The sequence below is a fragment of the Schistocerca serialis genome, chromosome 6, assembly GCF_023864345.2.
Source record: "Schistocerca serialis cubense isolate TAMUIC-IGC-003099 chromosome 6, iqSchSeri2.2, whole genome shotgun sequence".
Lineage (NCBI taxonomy): Eukaryota > Metazoa > Arthropoda > Insecta > Orthoptera > Acrididae > Schistocerca > Schistocerca serialis.
This window is the reverse complement of record NC_064643.1, coordinates 533,017,075-533,040,405: the sequence shown is the minus strand read 5'-3', so window position 1 is coordinate 533,040,405 and position 23,331 is coordinate 533,017,075. Positions and strand designations below refer to the sequence as shown.

Sequence of the window (23,331 nt, the reverse complement as noted above, 5' to 3'; positions counted from 1 at the left end):
CCAACATGTCCTGGGATCCAGAGGAACGCCACAGAGACGCCCCCCACGTGGAGCAAGTGGAGGCAGTCCTGAATCCGGTGGATCAGAGGGTGGACAGGGTAGAGAGCTTGGAGACTGAGGAGAGAGCTGAGAGAATCTGAACAGATAACATACTGTATCTGCTGATGGCGACGGATGTATTGGACAGCTGGAGAACAGCGTAAAGCTCCGCAGTATAAACCGAACACTGGTCGGAAAATTGCAAGACCATTGCCTATTGGAAAATTAGAGAGACCTTTGGAGAAAAGAAAACCACCTCTATGAATATCAAATCAGCTGGAAAATCAGACCTAACCAAAGAGGGGAAAGCAGAAAGGTGGAAGTAGTATATAGAGGGTCAATAAAAGGGCGATGTACTTGAGGGCAATATCGTGGAAGTGGAAGAGGATGTAGATGAAGGTGAATTGGGAGATATGATACTGCGTGAAGAATTTGACAGACCACTGAAAGACTGAAGTCGAAACAAGGGCCCGGGAGTAGACAACATTCCATTGGAACTACTGACAGCTTCGGGAGAACCAGCCATGACAAAGCTCTACCATCTGATGAACAAGATGTATGAGACAGGCGAAATACCCTCAGACTGCAAGAAGAATATAATAATTCCAATCCCAAAGAAAGCAGGTGTTGACAGGTCTGTAAATTACCAAACTATCAGTTGGGTGAGTCACAGGTGCAAAATACTAACATGAATTTTTTACAGACGAATGGAAAAACTGGTAGACGCCAACCTCGGGGAAGGTCAGTTTGGATTCCATAGAAATGCTGGAACACACGAGGCAATACTGACCCTACGACTTATCTTAGAAAATAGATTAAGGAAAAGCAAACCTACATTTTTAGCATTTGTAGATGTAGAGAAAGGTTTTGACAATGTAGACTGGAATACTCTCTTTCAAATTCTGGAGGTGGCAGGGGTAAAATACAGGGAGTGAAAGGCTATTTACAATTTGTACACAAACCAGATGGCAGTAATAGGAGTCAAGGGGCATGAAAGGGAAGCAGCAGTGGAGAAGGCAGTGAGACAGAGTTATATGCTATCCCTGATGTTCAGTCTGTACATTGAACAATAAGTAAAAGAAACTAAAGAAAAATTTGGAACAAGAATTAAAATCCAGGGAGAAGAAATAAAAACCTTGAGATTTGCTGCTGATATTGTAATTCTGTCAGAGATGGCAAAGGACCTGGAAGAGCAGTTGAATGGAATGGAGAGGATCTTGAAAGGAAGATATAAGATGAACATGAAAAAAGCAAAACAAGGATCACAGAATGTAGTCAAATTATATTAAGTGATGCTGAGGGAATTAGATTAGGAAGTGAGGCACTTAAAGTAGTAGAGGAGTTGTGCTATTTGGGCAGCAAAATAACTGATGATGGTTGAAATAGAGAGGATTTAAAATGTAGACTGGTGATGGCAAGGAAAGTGTTTCTGAAGAAGAGAAATTTGTTAACATTGAGTATGGATCTAACCATCAGGAATTCTTTCCTTGAAGTATTTGTTTGGAGTGTTGGCATGTATGGACGTGAAATGTGGACGATTAACAGTTTAGACAATCTAGAATAGAAGCATTTGAAATGTGGTACTGCGCCGTAAAGACACGCCTCAGTGTTGGCGTGGCACCCAGTTGACAGTGGCCCAATATTCTTCTGCTATGTCCTTCTTTGGCTGCCCTACAACTTCATCTTCGGTTGCCGGACTCATTATCATTGATTTTAGCAGACAACGCCTCATTGGCTGATTTGGTTTTACGTATCATCTGTGAGGGTGGGTTTTATCATTCGATCTGAGTTTTAGCACCTGTTCTTTGTCCCTCTGTGTCCTTCATCCTAGTGCTTTTAGGGTAAGGTTTTAATGTGTTGCAGGGTGGCTGACTTTTCCTTTTTATTTTCGTGGTTGGCCAGCCACTGTAATCTGCTTCCTTGTTTTACTCTCTTCTAACTGTTTCTTGCATCTCTCTGTTGTTCTCTTGTCCTCTTTTGTTCCTTTCAGTGTTCGTTGTCTTCCTTCGTTCTTGTGGTCTTTTCTTTCTTTCCGTTTTTGTGTTATATGTCTTGTTTATTTTATTCTCACTTTTGGCATTGTTTTATTAGGAACAAGGGATCGCTGAGCTCGTAGTTTGGTCCCTTCCCCCCTCTTACCAACCAACCAACCACCTGGTCGCCACTCCCACCATGTGCTGCTGCTCGCAGTCTGACTTCAGCAGCCAGAGATTATGGTGTGTGTGTGTGTGTGTGTGTGTGTGTGTGTGTGTGTGTGTGTGTGTGTGTGTGTGAGAGAGAGAGAGAGAGAGAGAGAGAGAGAGAGAGAGAGAGAGAGAGACAGACAGTGTGTGAGTGAGTGCGCACACATGCATGTGTATTTTCGACTAAGGCCTAGTTGACCGAAAGCACACTTTTTGACGGGCTTTGTGTTGTTCTTATCTGGGACTCAGCATCTCTGCTGTAATTTTTTGAATCATTTACTGTAACATACTTCATTTTAGACTGGCTGGGAGAGAAATGGAAAAAGAAGCAAAAACTGGCATGCTGTGCAAAGCAACATCCTGGCTCCTGGAGAGTATGACATGACTAATTGTTCATTTTGTCCAGATGTTGCATAATTATGTAGGTGTACCTTGTTATCATTGTCATGGTGTAGGTGCCAAGAAATTTGGCCCACTTAAGGGCATTTTCACCAGAAGTGTTCACTTGAGATCTTGAAAATTGGTAAATGATGGATTCCAGTAACTATGGCACACATTTTATTATAATGTAGTTGAATAGATAAAGCGGCAGAAGGAGAACACACACATAAAAAAAGATTTTAGTTGTGCAAATTAGTTGTGCAATGGTCTTATCCCTAGTGTTATTTGTCCTCTAGCCATTCCTGCTTAGCCATTTTACACTTCCTGTTGATCTAATTTTTGAGACATTGGTTTTCCTTTTCACTTGCTTCAATTACTGGATTTTTATATTTTCTCCTTTCATCAATTACATTCAATATCTGGTGTGTTCTCCAAGGATTTCTATTAGGCCTCATCTTTCTACCTATTTGAACCTCTGCTGCCGTCACTATTTCATCTCTTAAAGATACACATTCTTCTTCTACTGTATTCTTATCCCCTGTTCTTGTCAACTCTTCCCTAATGCTCCTTCTAAAACTATCAACAACCTCTGGTTCTTTCAGTTTATCCAGGTCCCATCTTCTTAAATTTTTACCTTTTTGCAATTTCTTCAGCTTTAATCTACAGTTGGTAAACAATAAATTGTTCATAAACAATAAATTGTAGTAAGAGTCCACATCTGCCCCAGGAAATGTCTTACATTTTAAAACCTGGTTCGTCTCTGTCTTACCATTATATAATCTATCTGAAACCTTCCGTTGTCTCCAGGCCTCTTCCACATATACAACCTCCTTTCATGATTCTTACACAAAGTGTCAGTGATAATTAACTTATGCTTATGCTCCGTACAAAATTCTACCACGCAGCTTCCTCTTTCATTCCTTACACCCAATCCTATACCCTTAAAAACCCATATTAAAACTATAAGCAGAGTGTTAATCTTGTTTTATTTTGAACTGTCTAAGCTGTAGGCCTGTCAAGTATCCAGGGGTGGTACTTACTCCACCCATTTTAAAAGATGGTATGTCTGTGACACCAAGTCACTTGAGATATTCCTTCGTATAGAGAGAATGTCAGATCTCCACTGTACGAAGTTTTAGTCCCAATACCAATAACAAGATGTTTGGAAATGGACCTCACTTTGTATGTCACACCATGTGGAGTTCTTGCTAAATGGTAAGAGGTGGCTCACCAGCCTCTGCACAGAGGCTACGAATAGGACTGGTTTGGTAGGCCCCAGGGGCAAGTCTAATGTCTTCATGGAGACAGCATCCAACTTACTATTTAAAGAATAGCTATCTGATACATACACTATGCTGCCAAAGTCACATCACATGCAGAAAAAGGTGCTATACAATGTGATCAGACTGGACTGATCTGCCCTCCTTCCCACTCGATTCTTACCACAATGACATTTTACGATGTTTAGTGCCTTCAGACATTTCACATCATTGAAATGTGGCAGCCATGTTATTCTCTGACTAACAATAATGCTCAAGAATAACACTGCAGTCTTAAAATCCAAGATGGTGCCCTCATCTGAATTTCTGATAACACAAAAGACTGATGTGAACAATTAAAATAAACACAAAGAAAACTCCAGGAGGAAATAATGAAAATATTATGAAAAGGGTAGTTGGTACTCACCATATAGCACAGAAGCTTCCTTGCTGACAGTTTCTTAGTTGTGCCTATATGCGACTCAGCATCTCCGCTATATGGTGAGTAGCAACTATCCTTTTCATAATAATGTTAAACCACAAACAGTTTTTTTTTCTCCGTAGAGAATTAAAACCAATAGTATTCGCCTAATCCTCCACCCTGCTAGGGTTCAGCTATAGTTGCCATATAGTATTTATGAGACGGGAGAAAGAACAGAATGCCACAAAATCATCCACAAATAAGGAATTTTTGACTGGGTTCCTTGTGGAAGAGGTACTACTGACTGCTACAACAAAAAGGATGATGCTCTGAAGACTGCACTGAGGAACACCATTCTGCAGAGGGAATTGGTTGGAGTGCATAGCACCAACTCGATACCAAAGTACCATTCAGCAATGAAGGATCACAGCAATGTGGAGAGACACCCACAGAAGTCCCACTTATGAAGCTGATGGGCAACATTATGCTTTCTCCAGATTGAAGACGATACCAATAAACTGCCGTTTGCCTAGGAATGACTGTTGCATCACTTCTTCCATGTGGAATAGGTCATCTAGCGTGGACTGGTATTTCCGAAACCAAGATTGGCTGCTTAACCTCCTGGTTTCAAGAATCCTCACTAGCTGTTGGTTTAACATTTGCTCAAAGGTCTTTCCTATACAGGTAGCAAGCACAGCACCCCTACAACTAATTAGAGATAAACTGTACTTCCCTGGATTCAGAATTGCCTCCTGCCATGGATCTGGACAGTAGCCTTCACCCCATATCTTTTTGAGGTGGCATAGGAGAAAACCTGTGCCTCCACATTTAGGTGTTGTAGCACGACATATGAATCCGAACGGATCCTGGAGCAGTGAAATGTGCAGTAGCTAGCCCAGTCTGCCATACTAACACTATGTTTTCTTACAAGTCACTGGCACTTGGATCCATTAACATGTGTAGACATGAGGATGTGGAATGAATGATATTTTCTTTCAATGACAACATTACACCAATTTTGACTTCATTTGCCACAGTGCCTAGAACACTTTGAATAACTCTTTTAATTGCTATATTGTATGGTTACAGGGAAGTGGCTGACAGATTGTGGACTTAAATCACAGAATAAGGGAACAGGAGAAAAAGGGGAAAAGAGACAGAATACACAAGACAGCGAATTTGACAACAAATACAAGCCAGAAGAAAGAAATTAGAATGATAATGTCTTGAGAGGAATAGTTTTACTTTGCTCCCTTTCATCGCTAACAGATAAACAAATATTCCTCAATGAAATAAATGAAATCACTTATTATGAATCAGTCGCATAAATATTCAATTCAAGGATAAACACGCAAGCAATATGACACTTTGTTAGTGATACAATTACAAACCACTATGGTAAAAGTAAACTAAACAAACCTGTTTTTTTGGTATACGTTTAAGTTGTTGTGTCCCTTTGAGAACCCAGTGGAGAAGATCAACAATATTTGGATCTAACTGGTGAACGTCAGGATCTTTTAGGATCTGAGACAGCAATTTCAGTGATGGCGTACGATCAACAACATCTCTCTGAAAAAAGGTTTCTTGTTAGTTACTTTATGTTTTGAAGAAAAGTAATGTTTCATAACAGAATTTATGATATGACAGCATCAGCACATTTTTTTAAAAAAAATTAAATAAGTAAACGTTACAGATGATTCTATATACCTACACTAATGCCTGAAGAACAGTCGGTGTCTGGTCACACTAGTGATGTGTTCATACAATTTCACTTTGAAGCACAAAACAAATAAAAACCAGTTGAAATTTATACTTTATATAAATTCACTTATTTCCCTAATGCTTGAGTTCACAGCCTTAAACAGACTAGAACCACATGAGTGCAAGATTACATATTTGTGTTACATATTTCAGTTGGTTCTATGTGTGAGCATAGTTACTGGGTATTTGTTTTGTAGTGTAATTTGTATTGCCGGCCAGTGTGGCCGAACGGTTCTAGGCGCTACAGTCTGGAACCGCGAGACCACTACGGTCTGGAACCGCGAGACCGCTACGGTCGCAGGTTCGAATCCTGCCTCGGGCATGGATGTGTGTGATGTCCTTAGGTTAGTTAGGTTTAAGTAGTTCTAAGTTCTAGGGGACTGATGACCTCCCATGTTAAGTCCCATAGTGCTCAGAGCCATTTGAACCATTTTTGTAATTTGTATTCAACTGTATCGATGATGTGTTTCAAACATACCTTGGTATATTCTCTTTATTTTCGACTTCATACACAATTTAGTAGAACACGTACAATCATACACACAAGTACACTTTTAAAATTTTAAATGACAGTTTGGTTCAAATTGAGCAATAGGGATTAATAAAGTACCTTACACAAGTAACACAGAACCTCAACAGGACCATAACTTCTTATAACTGCATCACCCACCCCACATGACACAACCCCTCACCTCAGTACACCTGTTGAACTGCAATCCTGGCATTATGTATTCAGCTGTGTGTCTTTGTTGTGGTGGCAGTGGCTGTCACCGCTATTTTGTCTGAGGCTGCAACACAGCCAAGCTCATTAGCAGCCATAAAATTATTAATCAGTTTTGTGTATATTTATTAAGACAGGTCTCATGTATAAAAGTGATTGATGTTTTATAAGCGGAGGACGTTGATGAAAAAACACACTATTTCAAAAATGCACCAAATCCACAGTTTTGGAGATGTTTCAATGAAATTTTGTACCACACTTTACAGGAAAGTAACACATTTACATATAAAATCCTTTGATTATATACATATTCATCTATTTTTTAAATGAAGTTTTATTTTCAAAAAATAATTTATGTTCCTTTTTCTCAGAAAGTATTCAAGAGATTTCTACAAAAATTTCTCTGTTTCATCTCTTTATACGTTGTAAGCTTCTCTCATGAGTTTTTTGGAATAGGTACACTTGTAGAATTTTCATATTTTTTTAATTATAATTCCACAAGTACAATTTTAAATTCATGCAAAATTTCAAGCACTTTGCCCCATCTCAGATTGCAATCAGAATTTCAAAATTTGCTCTTGAGACATTTATTAGGTTTACAGAAATGTGTGTACAAAATTTCATAATTCTAGCATTAATAGAAGCTGAGGAAAAGGTACATAAACTTTTAAAAAATAAACTTTTCTGGAAAAGCAATTTAAAGTTCAACCAAACTTTTTCCCTTATGTCACTTCTTCAGAAGGCACCACATTTGTACTCTGGGTCATCTTTCCCTTCAAGGCTTCTCTTCAGGATTCTTGTTGTCTGTCTTCTTTCCTTTACCAGGTCTTCAACTGACTTTTCAGCTGCAGAGACGTGCTGTAAATCTATTTTTCTCAGGATGTCTTGAGTAAAATTTCCTATCTTGAAGCCCATTCTTTCTAATACCTTCATCCTCCTGACATTCCCATCATTAAATACAATAACTGCATCATAAGTTGCAATTCTGACAACTGCAGCAGATGCAAATGTGTTTTTAGGGCATCGTTTCCATATGAGTGAACTTAGAGACTCATTTGGATTTTGGGTTTTGCCACGAACACACTTTTTGAAAAGTGCAGGATCAGCCAAAGATGATCTATAAAACCAAAGAGTACGTGTATCACGGTCTTCTAGATGTATGCCGTACATGTTTGGTTGAAAGTAATACACAGGTCACTGAGCTGGTATTGAAGTGCTGCTTCAAAATGTGCGCGTGGCATGGAGGCCGCATCACACTTTTAATTAATTTTCAGGCACTTCAGATGCGATTTCAACATTGAAACTTTGGGAACTTATTGTTCACGAGTTGTATTAACAAATAAAAAATAAATTGAAAATTGACAGATTTGGTCAATTTCATCAACATCCCCCCTTAAGGCTTTACTAAATATCTGAACTATTATTTGATAGGCCAGTAACTATATGCAAAAAAAGAGCCTGAGTATGAAAAAAATAGGGGAGAGATGAAACCTTTTGAAATAGCTTCAGTTTGATGTTTTAGCTAACATATTAAAAGTCACCGAAGCTTCAGGCTGTGGAATTGGGGTTAAAACGTCATCAGTATGGTTGCCACAAGAATTTCTATAGTAATTTTTAAACAGCTATAAACTCCCATATAATAAACACAAAAAGGTAGTTTTTGCACCAAATTATAGAGAAATAGTTGAAAAATGTCTATGTAGCAATATCTAACATATATCTAAAATTTCTTCTGAGTTATATTGACAAAAAAATAAATAAATAAATAAATAAAAAATAAAATAAATTTAAAAAAATCAGTTTTTCAACCGTTTTCGAAGTTTGTCTATTAATAACTAGGTAGTTATGCAACATAATGACAGTGTTATTTCATTAACTATGTAACACATTCTTAGAGCTGTAAACCAATACCAACACATTTTCACTATCATTAATAATAACAGAGTTATCTGAATTTATTTACTGTAAGGTGTGGTTATTCACTAGCCAGACTGATTTTGTAGTAGAATTTTCCTACATTTTCTCAAGCAGATATTTTTAGATCTTATGTTAAGAGTTTCTATTATATATGAATAGTCTCCAGTGATAGGGAAAGACATGTTTAGTTCATCACTGCAGTATTCCTCAAGAAGGCATATGAATATCTTAAACAACAGGCAAAAGGGTGTTAATGAAATTTGTGTTGAAAGGCTGCTTTCACAGCAATGAGTTTGGGGACTTTGTTGTTTAACTGGAACCTGATACTGAGACTACCACTCGGGATTTTCCTATTTGTTGCCTTTATTATTGAACTAACAAATCTGTGCATACAAGGACCTTTAAAATGTCCACAATATTTTATCGCTTTTGATTTCTAAGTTGAAAAACTATGAATAAACTTAAAATTTATTTGTGTTGGTGTGTTGCTATGTATACTTTAAATGCAGGTGTATACAGTATCTAAAATAAATGATGCTCCTTTTGCATCTTTCATGTTTCTGAGTAACTGGTCAATTATTTTGCATTGTGGATATGGAAGAGATGTGCCTTATTTGCAATGAGACCTTGCTGTCACAAGAAGAAACAGTAACTGCTACTCATGATATCAAAACTCTAGTGGAAAGCAGTCTACAGTGTATACATGGATTACTGAAAAAACTGGAGAGTGTTGCAGCTGTCCAGGTACATGTGAACTAGCGTAGAAACTACATGCGTCTGAGGAGTATTGTGACTTGACGAAGGCCTTACTGGCTGAAACCTGTATTTGTGACAGTCCTGTTTTTGCAACTATCTGCGAATCAGCATCTCCACTACATGGTGAGTAGCAACTTTCCTTTTCATTAGCTCTAATTTTAGCCACCAGGTGCAAGGCTGGCACTGATACTGAAAGGTAGACGTATAGAAATATTTCCACCTGGAATCGGTTAGGAACAGAATATGGGCAGAAAAGATCAAAAAGGTGAGAAATACATAATGTTCATTTTATTTTCAATCGCCACTAACATAATTTTGTTCAATATGAGCATCAGAGACGTCAACGAGATGCTATACAGATCCGTATTTGCACCTTGGGGCCAGTATAAATCGGTTCTGCATTAATGCATTAGCCCATCTACCAAGTTTCACTGCCATACAACAATTACACAGCCCATTCTGGACCTCAGTGAGTAGCTGCACTTTAATTACAACCACCTGGTATATGCCTGAAATAGGGGCATTCACCATCTTGACATTATGGGTCAAAGCTGACAGACAGTACCGCAATCTTATGTTGCCCATAACAAACTAATGACCCTAAAAATGTGAGTATCATTAAGAAAGAGATTTATTGCAGATGTTAAGTATAGGAGAAGCATGGTCAAACCACTGTCTGACCATATAAGACACAATTTCCTAAATTACTTAACATTCCTTAAATATGACTAAGAGCAAAAATAAAAATCTCAAACAATTCCAATTATTATGATGTTAATACTGCTATACATGAGAAAGAATGCTGCATACTATTCCTGCAGAACTTATAAAATCTGTTGACTGAACACAAATGTGTATGCATTATATTATTTAGGCTGGGAGGCAACAATTTTCAAAGGTGCTGGGTGCTTTCTTGTTTTCTGGTTTATTTAGCACACATTCATTTTTCTATATCCTACAATATCACATTTTGTAGCAATTCTGTAGATTCATGATGAATTTTCTTATTCTAGAAAAGAACGTTCCAAACAATTTGCAGAGTTACTTCACAATCTGTGTGCAAGCCATTGCACTTAAATAAAGGTGTATAGCACTTTGCAAGTTTCCTTAACAGGCTTACGGCAGAAATGAGTCCCCCAAGTTGAAAAGTTTCCTCGTGGCACATTCCTTTCATTCTGTCCAATGTTCTCTGCAGCAGTTTTCCCTGAATTACATACAGAATCATTCTATGGCCAAGTAAGCTTTGGCTCACTTGGTGTCACAGACCCCAATACATCATATAAAATCAATCAGAAAACGCACAAGAGGAAGATCACAAGGCCGATCACAGCAAAACTAATAATGTTTCTAGATGCAAGGAAATATCGAGGACAGCATTGAAATCTCGAGCAGATCAGAACCTAGTTTCCTTGACCTGTTATGCCAATGTGTCAAATAACAGAAGGTGATTTCCCAAAATAATGACATATGTTACACTGGTCAATACATGTGAAATCCACCAATAAAAAAATAAAATTTGAACCTTTATGATTCAGAATTTCAGTTATTTCATTTTATTCTATCTATTAGAATGAGATAAAATTCAGAATTAATGATTTTGTTGGCCAATTTCATTTCTGATGTACCATACTCATTTTTAAATTTTCTGAAATTGTCTGATTTTTAGCACATTTTTAACCATAAAAATGGCCATATCTCAAGAACTATTTGACATACAGACTCAACATTTATATTATTTTGTTCACTTTATTATATGCTTTAAAAATATGTGCTACTTGGCCAACTCCATTTTAATGCTAAATTTTCCCAAACCAAAAGTTTTTTTTTAATTTAAAAAACAGTACATTAGTCATACATTATTTGTTAATACAGAATGAAATTTTCACTCTACAGCGGAGTGTGCGCTGATATGAAACTTCCTGGCAGATTAAAACTGTGTGCCGGACCGAGACTCGAACTCGGGACCTTTGCCTTCCACGGGCAAGTGCTCTACCGACTGAGCTACCCAAGCACGACTCACGTCCCTTCATCACAGCTTTAATTCCGCCAGTACCGCGTCTCCTACCTTCCAAACTTTACAGAAGCTCTTCTGCGAACCTTGCAGAACAAGCATTCCTGAAAGAAAGGATATTGCGGAGACATGGCTTAGCCACAGCCTGGGGGATGTTTCTAGAATGAAATTGTCACTCTACAGCAGAGTGTGCGCTGATATGAAACTTCCTGGCAGATTAAAACTGTGTTTATTTGTTAATATGTATGACAAATTTTATGATAGTGTTCCAAAGGGAACAGACTGAAATTCTATTTCACTACAATTGCCACCTGTACCTCAGCTGCACAAGGTTTACAGCTGGTTCATAAAAACTACAATTACAAGGAAATTAGAGAGTATTAATTAACCACTCTTAGGTTCATCATTTTAAAATTTTACTAAACCATGCTTAATAACAATTAACACAAATAATCTAATGGATAGTACACCTTTTTCACTTTACATAACTTGATTTATGTAACTGTTCATATTTATAGAACAACAGAAAATATATGTATTACCAATATGTACAAAAACATTCATTTCCACTGACAGTAACTGTTCTTGTCATATTCCAACATGTACATTCTACTTTTTATTAGACAATCAAGCACCTTAAATTGTGTCACTGGCACATTTTTGCCATTTTGTCACATGAAGATGTTCATATACAGTTAAACAAGTGGCATAATAAATGCACCTAACTAGGTGGTTTTCTTCACACATGTATTAATCAGATGTGAAAGCATAGCATGACTCAATATTACCTTTCGCCAAATTGTTTGAATGGATAAAGCACGTATGTTATCAGTCACTTTTTCTATGTGACAAATGATGTGCATGCAATATAAAAAAGGAGACTGGCAAAAAGATTTTATAAAGCCACAGCAGTCACAGAGAGAAGGATTATGCATTTATTCCTATGAGAAAAGCCAAAGGTTAAGCAAAAATTGTTTCTGATTTTAAGGATTTTGATGCTATAAAATTCAAATACATCCAGGTGCAGTGTCACGCTTCTGAACAGATTACAGGGCTTATTGCTTGTGCCTATGACAACACACAGTATATCACTTCATCATGAGATGAAAAAGGAGAAGTAAACCTTTTATTTACGCATCCTTGCGGATCAGCACTGTCTTTTTCCTAACAAAGATGACCAGATAATTTGACTGTACCAAAAAAAATTCACACTTTGTAAATTAAATCCCACAACTGTCAATGGAAGAACAAACCTATTAAATAAAGAACTGCAAAAAGTCTCCCAGATTATATTGGAAAAAGACATGTTGTTACATCAGTAATTTATCATCACTGCTCAGGAGAACTAGGTTGTCTTATTTGAAAGAAAACAGCGATACATAATTCAACTTTAAAAATATTGTTCCTGGATGACCATCTCAAGTTGCAGATGAGTGAAAAGTTTATCACTGGAAGGCATTCAAATAACACACTGTTACATATAACAGCTACACCACTGTTTAATTAAAAATAATACTGATTAACATGAATGTATTTTTAAAATTGAGGTATAATTAAGTGAATTATTCAGTCTTTTTTGAGCATGTGTTGTAATAGTGAAAAAATATTTTCATTTTAATGTGAAAAAGCCAAATCTGAATTTCAATATGTGTGTTTAATTATAATGATGCAAAAAAACCAATAGTCACTACATAAAAATCAATGATTTGACAGCCTTCTGTGTTTCGAACTTTAAGGTTTGCATGACAACTTAGAAGGAAGTCCAACAGACTATGTACCAGTTTCTGCGTTTAGCAGTAAAATGAAATTTATATGAATATACGCTATGTGATCAAAAGTATCTGGACACCGCCAAAAACACGTTTTCCATATTAGGCGCATTGTGCTGCCACCTACTGCCAGGTACTCCATTTCAGTGTCCTCAGTAGTCATTATACATCATTGAGAGTGCAGAATGGGGACTCCGCGGAACTCATGGACTTCGAAAAGTGGTCAGGTCATTAGGTGTCACTCGTGTCCTACGTCTGTACATGAGATTTCCACACTCGTGAACATCCCTAGGTCCACTGTTTACGATGTGGAAACATGAAGGGACACGTACAGCACAAAAGCGGACAGGCCAAAGTCTTCTGTTGGCTGACAGAGACCACTGACAGTTGAAGAAGGTCGTAATGTGTGTTAAGCAGACGTCTATCCAGACCATCACACAGGAATTCCAAACTGCATCAGGATCCACTGCAATTACTATGACAGTTAGATGGGAGGTGAATAAACTTGGATTTCTTGGTTGAGCGCCGGTAAATGCAAAAACAACACCTCGCTTGGTGTAAGGAGCATAAACATTGGACAAATGAACAGTGGAAAAACGTGTGGAGTGACAAATCACAGTACAAAATGTGGCAACTCAATGGCAGGGTCTGGGTATGGCGAATGTCTGGTGCACGTCATCTGCCAGCGTGTGTAGTGCCAACAGTAAAATTCGGATGCGGTGGTGTTATGATGTTGTCATATTTTTCATGGAGGAGGCTTGCACTCCTTGTTGTTTTGCATAGCACTATCATAGCACAGGCCTACATTGATGTTTTAAGCACCTTCTTGGTTCTCACTGTTGAAGAACAATTCGGGGATGATGATTGCAGCTTTCAACATGATCGAACACCTGTTCACAATGCACAGCCTGTGGCAGATTGGTTACACAACAATAACATCCCTGTAATGGGCTGACCTGCACAGAGCCCTGACCTAAATGCTACAGAACACCTTTGGGATGTTTTGGAATGCCAACTTTGTGCCAGGTTCACCAACCGACATCGAAACCTATACTCAGTGCAGCACTCTGTGAAGAAAGGGCTGCCATTCCCCAAGAAACCTTCCAGCACCTGATTGAATGTATGTCTGCGAGTGTGAAAGCTGTCATCAAGGCTAAGGGTGGACCAACGCCACATTGAATTCCAGCATTACCGATGGAGGGCACCACGAACTTGTGAGCCATTTTCAGACAGGTGTCTGGATATTTTTGATCATATGGTGGATGTTACCATGGGAATATCAATATGATATTTGTCACACACGTGAACAAAAATATACAACTAATGTACCTTTTTCAATAAATAAATCTGATTTTGAAATTTCCAAAAATTAACAAAAGCCTGATTTGGGAAAATTGTGCACTATTATGAATATCATCAAGTAGCAAATACTTTTAAAGCTTGTATGAAACTAAATAATGTGGTGTAAGTTTTAGTTTTGCAAGTCAAATAGCTTTTGAGAAATTGTGATTTTAATGTTTTAACAACCAACAAAATACAAAATTATGTAAGCTTTAAAAATTAATAACTCAAAAATGAAAGGTCCAAAAGATTTTTAGTTTTGATTTTTTCTGCAAACAACTACCAATACAAATGTACAAAAAAAATTCAGAATCTGAGACATCAAAGATCAGACAAAGTTTGTTTCACAATTTGTAGATTGGTCCAAAGTAGGCTACTACCAATCCACAAATGAACATGCAAATAAATCATGTTTATTTGCATATGGCCTCCCCATCCTAGCCTCTTGATGGCAGTCAATAAAGGAACTGAGAACATAATAAAAATTCACAGTCCCTTCCACCAAGCAGAAGCATTGCATTATAAGGTGATCATTCACATGCATAGAACTGAACTAAGAATTGCTTGGGGACAAGAAGGGAATCAAAAAAGTCTACTAAAATTGTTAATGGGCCCTTCTATTCTTCTTCTAGGCATATGTAGCCTATCTATATGGGATGTACTTATTTCAAGAATATAACTGCAGGTCTCAGGTTCAAACATGCAGAAGCAGCATACAGAGTAGCTGATAAGGTCTTAAATTAGATAATTGCAGACAGCTGTCTTACAATCATGTAAAAACCCACATTATGCACTACTACAACTTTTCTTTTTACAATGTAGTCGCTAAACAAGACATTCTACAACACTCTTTTCAGCATGCAGCAGTACATTGAACTAATGTATTTTGATTAAATTACAAAGCAGTTTTAAACCCACTAAACCAATAGCCTTTCTTCATACGTGCGGGCATAAATTGCAAAATATATAAATTATCCGGGAAAGCTCTCAGAATGACTCAACAATTCAATACGATTCGCTTCCTGTCAGTGGCATTTACCACACACATTCTATTTCCTCATACATTCTACTTATTTCGTATTTAAACTGCTTTATGGTTTATTAAGAGTTTGAAATAATCTTCAACAATGTACTACTTCCTAATGAGTATGTTCTTGAGCAACCTTAACATTACACACAAAAATAAATACGTACCAATGAATCAATGTCTTTACTGTCTTCTTTAAGGAACTTCGGAGGGAAAGGTTTGAGACAAGTGTCATGCCTGTAATGTTGACAAGCAGCCACAAATAAACTCCATTTCACGTCCGCTGCTAATAAATCTTTTTCCAATAAGAGTCTAAGACTAGCCAGTTTCTTATCCGCAACTGTAGCATCGTTTTCAGACTCTGGAGCATCGTCTTTCGGCACTTCAGCAGGAGGAATATCTAACGCTGATTCTGCGGGGACATGTTCAGCCTCGCTCTTCTCCATGAGAAATTACTAGTTTCGATAAATGAAACTTCTATTGGGCAATTTTGTTAACTCGGTATGGCTTGTTATGTATAGTAAGGCAAACTTTCACATTGCAACAGGATTTTTATGCACCCAAACACAATTTGATGACCTCACTATCGATTTTGATAATAAACATCCAACGAAGATTTCAAAATGCCAACATTGTATCGCTGCAATACTGCCAAAGAGAATCTGTTCTACAAATTCTTTGCATATCCGAACCATATATCAGTGGCCTAAGTAGATTATACATTTTTAGTATCCATATTCCGTCCAATGCATGAAGTTAAAATTTTAAATTATGCCAATTTTCGTACTAATCTGTTTAGTATATCCCACAGCAACAATGACTTGTATCGATGACAGTTTTAATGTTTTGACATTAAAACTGTTTATTACCAGATTATCATCTCTGTCGAACCTGCCTACTTGGAACAAACGCTTGATTCATACTGATACAACGGAGGAGATGTCAATGAAAGCAGCTGGTTCACTTAGTGTGATTGTAGGCTAGATTTAAACGAACACTAATATGCTACGTAGAACACAGACGGACTTTTCTTGCTATAATGCAAAGGAAAGGTGAGAACGCTTGCTTCCCTGTCTTATATGAAATATGAGGTAAAGTAAGATATACAATGGAAGGAACAGGGAAATCCTTACTGGTTTCAACTCGTGAGGAGGAACAGGAAAATGAATTGACTGAAAAGTAATAACTGCGATGCGCGGGCTGGACTTTTGTGTTTTGCTAACATCCATAAAAACAACTTTCGTCTGACTGCGGTTCTGCATGGTATTATTTGCCCCGATTTCGAGCCTCCTACTATAACACGTCCCTAACCTTATACATTCTAACCTGTCAAAACAAACCCTTGCTCTTGGTTATGACCAAAGATGGCGCATTTGATCGTGTGTTCTCGGAAATCCACGGTAAACACGAGAAATGAATATGGCCTCCATGTTGCTGTAAACAATGTTTTTGACTTTTTAGGCGTTTATAGTGTGTGCTTTTCAAATCGTTCTGCTTGAAGGATTTGTAAGTGTTCGTGAGTTTCGAAGAACATCATTACTGACGCATGCATACGAAGTCAGATGTCCGCATTAACTACTCATTCTGTACCAGGTAAGATACTTTAATGCAGACGTCCTTGATTGTTGTGAAATTAAAATATGTTTCAATAATATTAAAGTTGCTTTAAGGGAAAATAAGATACTTGGAAGGTTTCTGTAGCTTACACTACCCTGCTAAAAATGTGGACCTGAAAAGCTGCATTGTACCGAAGCATGCTGTTACGGGATTGTGGTAGTGTCACCACATTATGTTTCAGCTTGTGAAAACATTAGGTCGTTAATGTTTTCATATGCTGTTTATATATCTATCAGGTTTGAAGTTTATGCCACGTCCTCTTACCTGTATTTTACATTTTTTTACGGATTTCCATTCTCTCGGAGAAGAAAATCTGACATGAGTAACGAAAGCCCTCCTGTCAAACAGGAACATAGTTGGTTAAGGCATTTGAGAATTAAGGTATTCATTTATGCGGATAGGCGTATTGGTCATGTTAATTTTCTCCATCTTTAGCGAGCAGAGTCAGAAAATAATTGTATCTGAAGTGTACAAATTGGGTGCAGTTCATAAAGTGGCAGATTTGTGATTGTAATGTTCTTGGTCGAAAATAATTAGTAACTTATAGGATTTATAAGAGTGACCGACATAATGCACCAAACAAAGTCGAAATCTTCGTTACGGCAATACATCTTGGCGTACAGTCATGTCGGTGTGTAGTCAATTTTATTAATATGTTTCATCGTAGTTGAATTCGATGGGCACATCGTCGGTCGTGAAATTAACAGAAAAAATTATAATCTCTTTGTCACATGTGTTCTAATAAGAGATAAGCTGATATCGTGTGAGAGGTTGCATGCAATTTTCTTATCAGCTGTTCGACGATGAGCACCAAGTAATAGTCTGTTGCACGCTTTTTCTTTTTGCAGGGACTGACCCTACCAAGGTCATCCAGAAACGTCGTGCTGGCTCAATAGGGTAAGTAAACATTAAAAGAGTGTGAAGACTTGACACAACTTTGTTGACAGTACTTTTGCTATCGCATTAACAATTCTCTTCATGATTTCACAACTTTATCCACGGTCCCTACTCAGTTATGCAGTGGAAATATTTTTTTCCTTTTTCTACCTCGCATCTGCAGTTATTTCTCAAATTAAAAATACGATGCGGTAATAAACTCCTATAGGAGGACGAGCAATAGTAACATTGGAACCTCCTGTACATTTCCATCTTCCCACTGTGGTTTCTACTTTCGCCGCAAGGTCGCGCGTTAAGACTCCAGCTGTTCTTGAAGGTAGATGGCGCGTGCATTCGCATGGCAATTGGCAATGTGTAGTGGAAATGAATCCATCAACTTCCGTTATCGCTGTGTAACCATTGTACTTACGAAGGTACTCCTGTTATAGGGTATAAGATTCTTCCTCAACCGGCATTCATCTTCTATCCGTCAGTGTTTCGTGTAAGAATTTATTTTGTGTTCAGATGCCTGTGACATAGATATTTCTCCACAACACAATGTAACGCGTTGTCAGACGTACTTACATGTTGCGGAGTTAAAATGTTTTCAGAACAACCAAAGGCTGCATACATTGTGATAGCATAAGTATCGAAGACTATGTAAATTGCAGAACTTTAACGAAGAATAATTGCGAAGCTGCAGACTATGTGACAAACTTGCGACGAATCACTTCATTTCAAAATTCAGCGTTGAAGGAGTGCGTGAAGGAGGCTTTCTCTTTAACAAAGGCCGACCAAGTAGTGCATCATATCTCCCGCTCACTGCCAAAAAAGGTTAGAAAAAGGAGTTGTCGTGTGTATTTTATTATTGTGGTTAATTGTGGATACAAAGGGTTATGAAAAATAATGTTATTGAAAATGTAAACCTGGTATAAAATCTATTACTGCAAAATAAAACTATTTTTCAACTGTCAGACATTGAATCGCTGCTGCAAAAAAAGGTGTAATAATCGGTAACCGCTTTTCAATGATTTGTTTCTTTTTTCAGTAAACAATTTAGTTCTGGACTAAATCTTTCACTTAATGTAGCGCGTTTTATAATCTTGTGATAACTGTACAGCAGTCTTATGGAACTAAAATAAACATGTAGCCCACCTCGATGATGTGCAGCATAGCTTCGTCCAGAGTACGAGGTAAAATAGCAAAAACATGTAAATTTAAATGATAACAGCCTGTATGATTCTTAAGTGTACCTATCAAACGTTAAACTTCAGTAAAACAAAAGTGATAAAAGTATAAAACAGAACACAGTGTATGGTAACTCAATCATGTGACGTACCATGTATGAAAGCAACAGGCGTGCAAAGCAAAATAATTATACAATCTTCTTTCAGCAGCTTTTTTTCCTGTTTCTTTCACGCTTCCTCATCGAAATGAGCTAGCATTCATTCTGTAAAGACACCCATGAACACATGTCAATCGGAAAAGAAAATCGTAACAGAAATGTATGCGGCTTACTGACGAGGCTCGGCAGATTTAGAAATAATTCAGTGAAATGAAAACAATAATGGAATGAAACAGAACGTATGTATAGAATTGTTTTACTGTTATCATGTTCACACCATGTAAGTTCGTGTTTGAACATGCCAGCAATGCCACGAACGACTTAATGACTGCGAGGTGCCAGAGAAGCGGAACAGTCGTTACAGTCTGTGTGAGGATGATCAAGAAACGTATTTAGTGACTGTGTGAGGATGGTCAAGAAGCGTATATCAGTGTCTGAGAAAAGAACAATCGACGCCATGTGCAGCATCCTAATTAAGTGTGATAGCCGACTCGTGAAAGAAAAAAAGAAGCAAAATTAACAGAGTTGAGAGCTGCAGTACAGACGACTGCGAGGAGGAGACAGTTTCGAGTGAGTAAGTTGCCCCCTCCCCCCAAGCTCTCAGGGAATGGAAACCACATATCATAGTCAGGAATTATTCTTTCAAGAAAATGATTTAAAAGTCGACATTACATGGATTTTTAACAGGATCGGAAATGGTACTTTTTACGGTTACTTACAGGTTGCCATTGGTCTTCCAGAATATTAAGATACGCCATAACCCAAGGTCTTGCCCTTCCTCCCTAAAAATTGTCGTAGGGCATCCTTGACTTTAAGCTGTGTTTGAAGCTAAACGGTATGTATCATAATTAACAGCGAAAACTCACTGCGTGTAATTAGGGCCGGCCGCTGTGGACGAGCGGTTATAGGCGCTTCAGTCTGGAACCGCGCGACCGCTACGGTCGCAGGTTCGAAACCTGCCTCGGGCATGGATGTGTGTGATGTCCTTAGGTTAGTTAGGTTTAAGTAGTTCCAAGTTCCAGGGGACTGATGACCGTAGATGTTAAGTCCCATAGTGCTCAGAGCCATTTGATTTTTTTTTTTTTTTTGGGGGGGGGGGGATTATACGATATAGAAGCAGACACGTTCCAATAAACATAGGTCTGCAAACGAGCTCTTTGCGAGAAAAATTGGTTCAAATGGCTCTGAGCACTATGGGACTTAACATCTATGGTCATCAGTCCCCTAGAACTTAGAAGTACTTAAACCTAACTAACCTAAGGACATCACACAACACCCAGTCATCACGAGGCAGAGAAAATCCCTGACCCTGCCGGGAATCGAACCCGGGCGTGGGAAGCGAGAACGCTACCGCACGACCACGAGCTACGGACATTGCGAGAATAAATGACAGTGTGTGAGTTCAAGGAGTCCTTGAATTCAGTATGATATGTTTTCCTAGTTAGTACAAATATGTTTGAAATGTGGGCTTTTCAATTAAGTCTTGTAATTGAGGTGCAAATGCCCATTTTATACCTTAACAAGAAATACAGTGCTACTTTAGCGCGATAGTTGCCAAAGTTCGCTGTACGCTCAAAGAATCTGTTCCACGAGTCATCCTTGCATTGGGACGCAATACGGCACTCTCGTTTCTGCGATGAGTTACGAATTCGTTCAAGCACCGTCGGATCATCACATTTCGCTTCTCCAGTTCTTCAACAGTACCAACGGGAGTGCTGTACACTTCACTTTTGATGTCACCCTAGACTGAAAAATCCAGAGGACTGAGAGTGGGGGCCATGGTACGGGGGCCCTGCTCGACCTATCCTTCACGGAACGTATTGGCGCGTTAGACATCTTAAGTCCGCAGATAACTGTACAAGTGCCCTCATCACGCATGTACCACATTCCCAAACAGTGGGCCATCGACATCTAGATCCATACTACGCAAACCACCGCGAAGTGCATAGCAGAGGGTACTTCACATTGTACCAGTTATCAGGGTTTATTCCCGTTCTATTCACCGGAAAAATGATTGAATGCCTCTGTGCATGCAGTAATTATTCTAATCTTATCCAGCGATCCATATGTGAGCGATACGTAGAGGGTTACGGTATGTTCCTGGAGTCATCACTTACAGCCAGTTCTTGAAACTTTGTTAGTAGAGTTTCTTATGTTAATTTACGTCTGTCGACAAGAATCTGGCAGTTTAGTTTCTTCTGCATCACTGTAATACTCTCTAACAAGTACAATAAACATGTGGCCATTCATGCTGCCGTTCTCTGTACACGTTCAATATCCCCCACCATTCTATTTGGTATGGGTCCCACATACTTGACAAGTATTCTAGGATGGGTCGCGCCAGTAATTAGTAAGCAATCGCCTTTGCAGATTGGTTGCACTTCCAATAAACCGAAGTCTACCACCTGCCTTACCCTATGTGATCATTCCATTTCATATCCTTACAAAGTGCTACACCCAGGTATTTGTATGAGGTGGGCGATTCCAACAGTGACTCATTGATATTATAGTCACAGGATACTATGTTTTTTAGTTTTACGAAGGGCACAATTTTACAGTTTTGAACATTTAAAGGAAGCTACCAATCTTTGCATACTTTGAATGCTTATCGAGATCTGACTGAATATTTATGCAACTTCTTTTGGACAGTACTTCATTATAGATTACCGCATCATCTCCAAAAAGCCTAAGATTGCTATTAATATTGTCTGCAAGATCGTTAATATAAAACATGAACGTCAAGTTCCCTGGAGCGCACCCGAAATTACTTCTACATCTGACGACGACTGTCCATACAAGATAACATGCTGTATCCTCCTTACCAGAAAGCCCTCATTGCAGTCACAACTTTCACTTGCTACCCCAAATTACCGTACTTTCGACAATAAGTGTCGATGTGGTACTGAGTCAAATGCTTTTCGGAAATCAAGAAATACCGCATCTACCGGACTGTCTTGATCCGAAGTTTTCAGTATGTCATGTGATAAAAGTGCGAGTTGGTTTCACGTGATGGCTCTTTTCGGAATCCACGCTGGTTGCCATTGAGGAGGTCATTCTCGTTCGAAACACCCCATAAGTTTGAGTTCAGAAAATGTTCTGGGATTCTACAGCAGATCGATGTCATTGTCGAAGGTCATGACTGAAATGGCGACTTAGGCCCTAATCAAAAAATTTACGTTTTAGATACATTAGCACTAACTAGGATACGACCACAGGTGTCAGTTTTCGCTGCTAATTATAATACGCCTTGTTTAAAGGACCAGCGTGTGTACGTCAAAGAGTATTTTTGTTTGTACAATCGCACGAAAAGGCATTTAGAAATATTTCTAAACTACATGGCACATCTCACACTTGCTTCAAGTACCCTACGTTGTCAAGCAGCTATGCATGGGTCCTTCCAGCTGTCTTAACCACGGTATAAGTATCCGAGTTACAGAAGTTCTTATCTTTTGTAATTGTTTCAGGGCCCTCAAGAGAATCCTCGCTGTTCGCGACGAACTGACAACTTCTGGCGGGTCTGATTTGGAGCATTAGTTTTTAAAATCTCCCATTGCTATAAGGGTTCATAAATCTAATCTTTTAAAGTTTGAAAGAGCAACGAAATCAGCTATACAGCGAAAGATTTTCGTAACGAGATTCTAAATTTTGTCGTTTATGATTACTTCTAATTGTATATTTGACCTGGAGCGTCGACACGAATGCGAAATTTATAAAATGACGTTTCCAGAATGTTAATAAAAACCACGATTGTTGTCATTACGTGTGAGTTTATTACACCACAAACGGTCTTGTTTTAAATGAACACGTTCAGGTGACGAAATACAACAACACGCAGCGCTTTGCTGGACGTTTATTCAGTTGTGGAAGCAAATGATCAAGATTATTTACTCTTTCTCGTCTTTAGCGA

At 38.3% G+C, this 23,331-nt stretch overlaps 2 protein-coding genes across 2 annotated transcripts in view; one reads left to right on the top strand and one right to left on the bottom strand.

Annotated features, from left to right (window-relative positions):
• The window catches only part of LOC126485137 (protein mono-ADP-ribosyltransferase PARP16), a 42,851-nt gene extending 25,918 nt beyond the window's left edge, over positions 1-16,933 (bottom strand). Inside the window, exons 1-2 of the mRNA XM_050108788.1 lie at positions 15,754-16,933; positions 5,703-5,852 (exon numbers count right to left, since the gene is read on the bottom strand). Coding sequence (XP_049964745.1) covers positions 5,703-5,852; positions 15,754-16,032 — 429 coding nt within the window. The 5' untranslated portion in view covers positions 16,033-16,933. The remainder of the gene's footprint in view (positions 1-5,702; positions 5,853-15,753) is intronic.
• A 35-nt stretch (positions 16,934-16,968) lies between these two features.
• LOC126485136 (aryl hydrocarbon receptor nuclear translocator homolog) overlaps positions 16,969-23,331 on the top strand; it is a 536,090-nt gene continuing 529,727 nt past the window's right edge. Inside the window, exons 1-2 of the mRNA XM_050108787.1 lie at positions 16,969-17,179; positions 18,052-18,100. Of these exons, the coding sequence (XP_049964744.1) occupies positions 17,149-17,179; positions 18,052-18,100 (80 nt within the window). The 5' untranslated portion in view covers positions 16,969-17,148. The remainder of the gene's footprint in view (positions 17,180-18,051; positions 18,101-23,331) is intronic.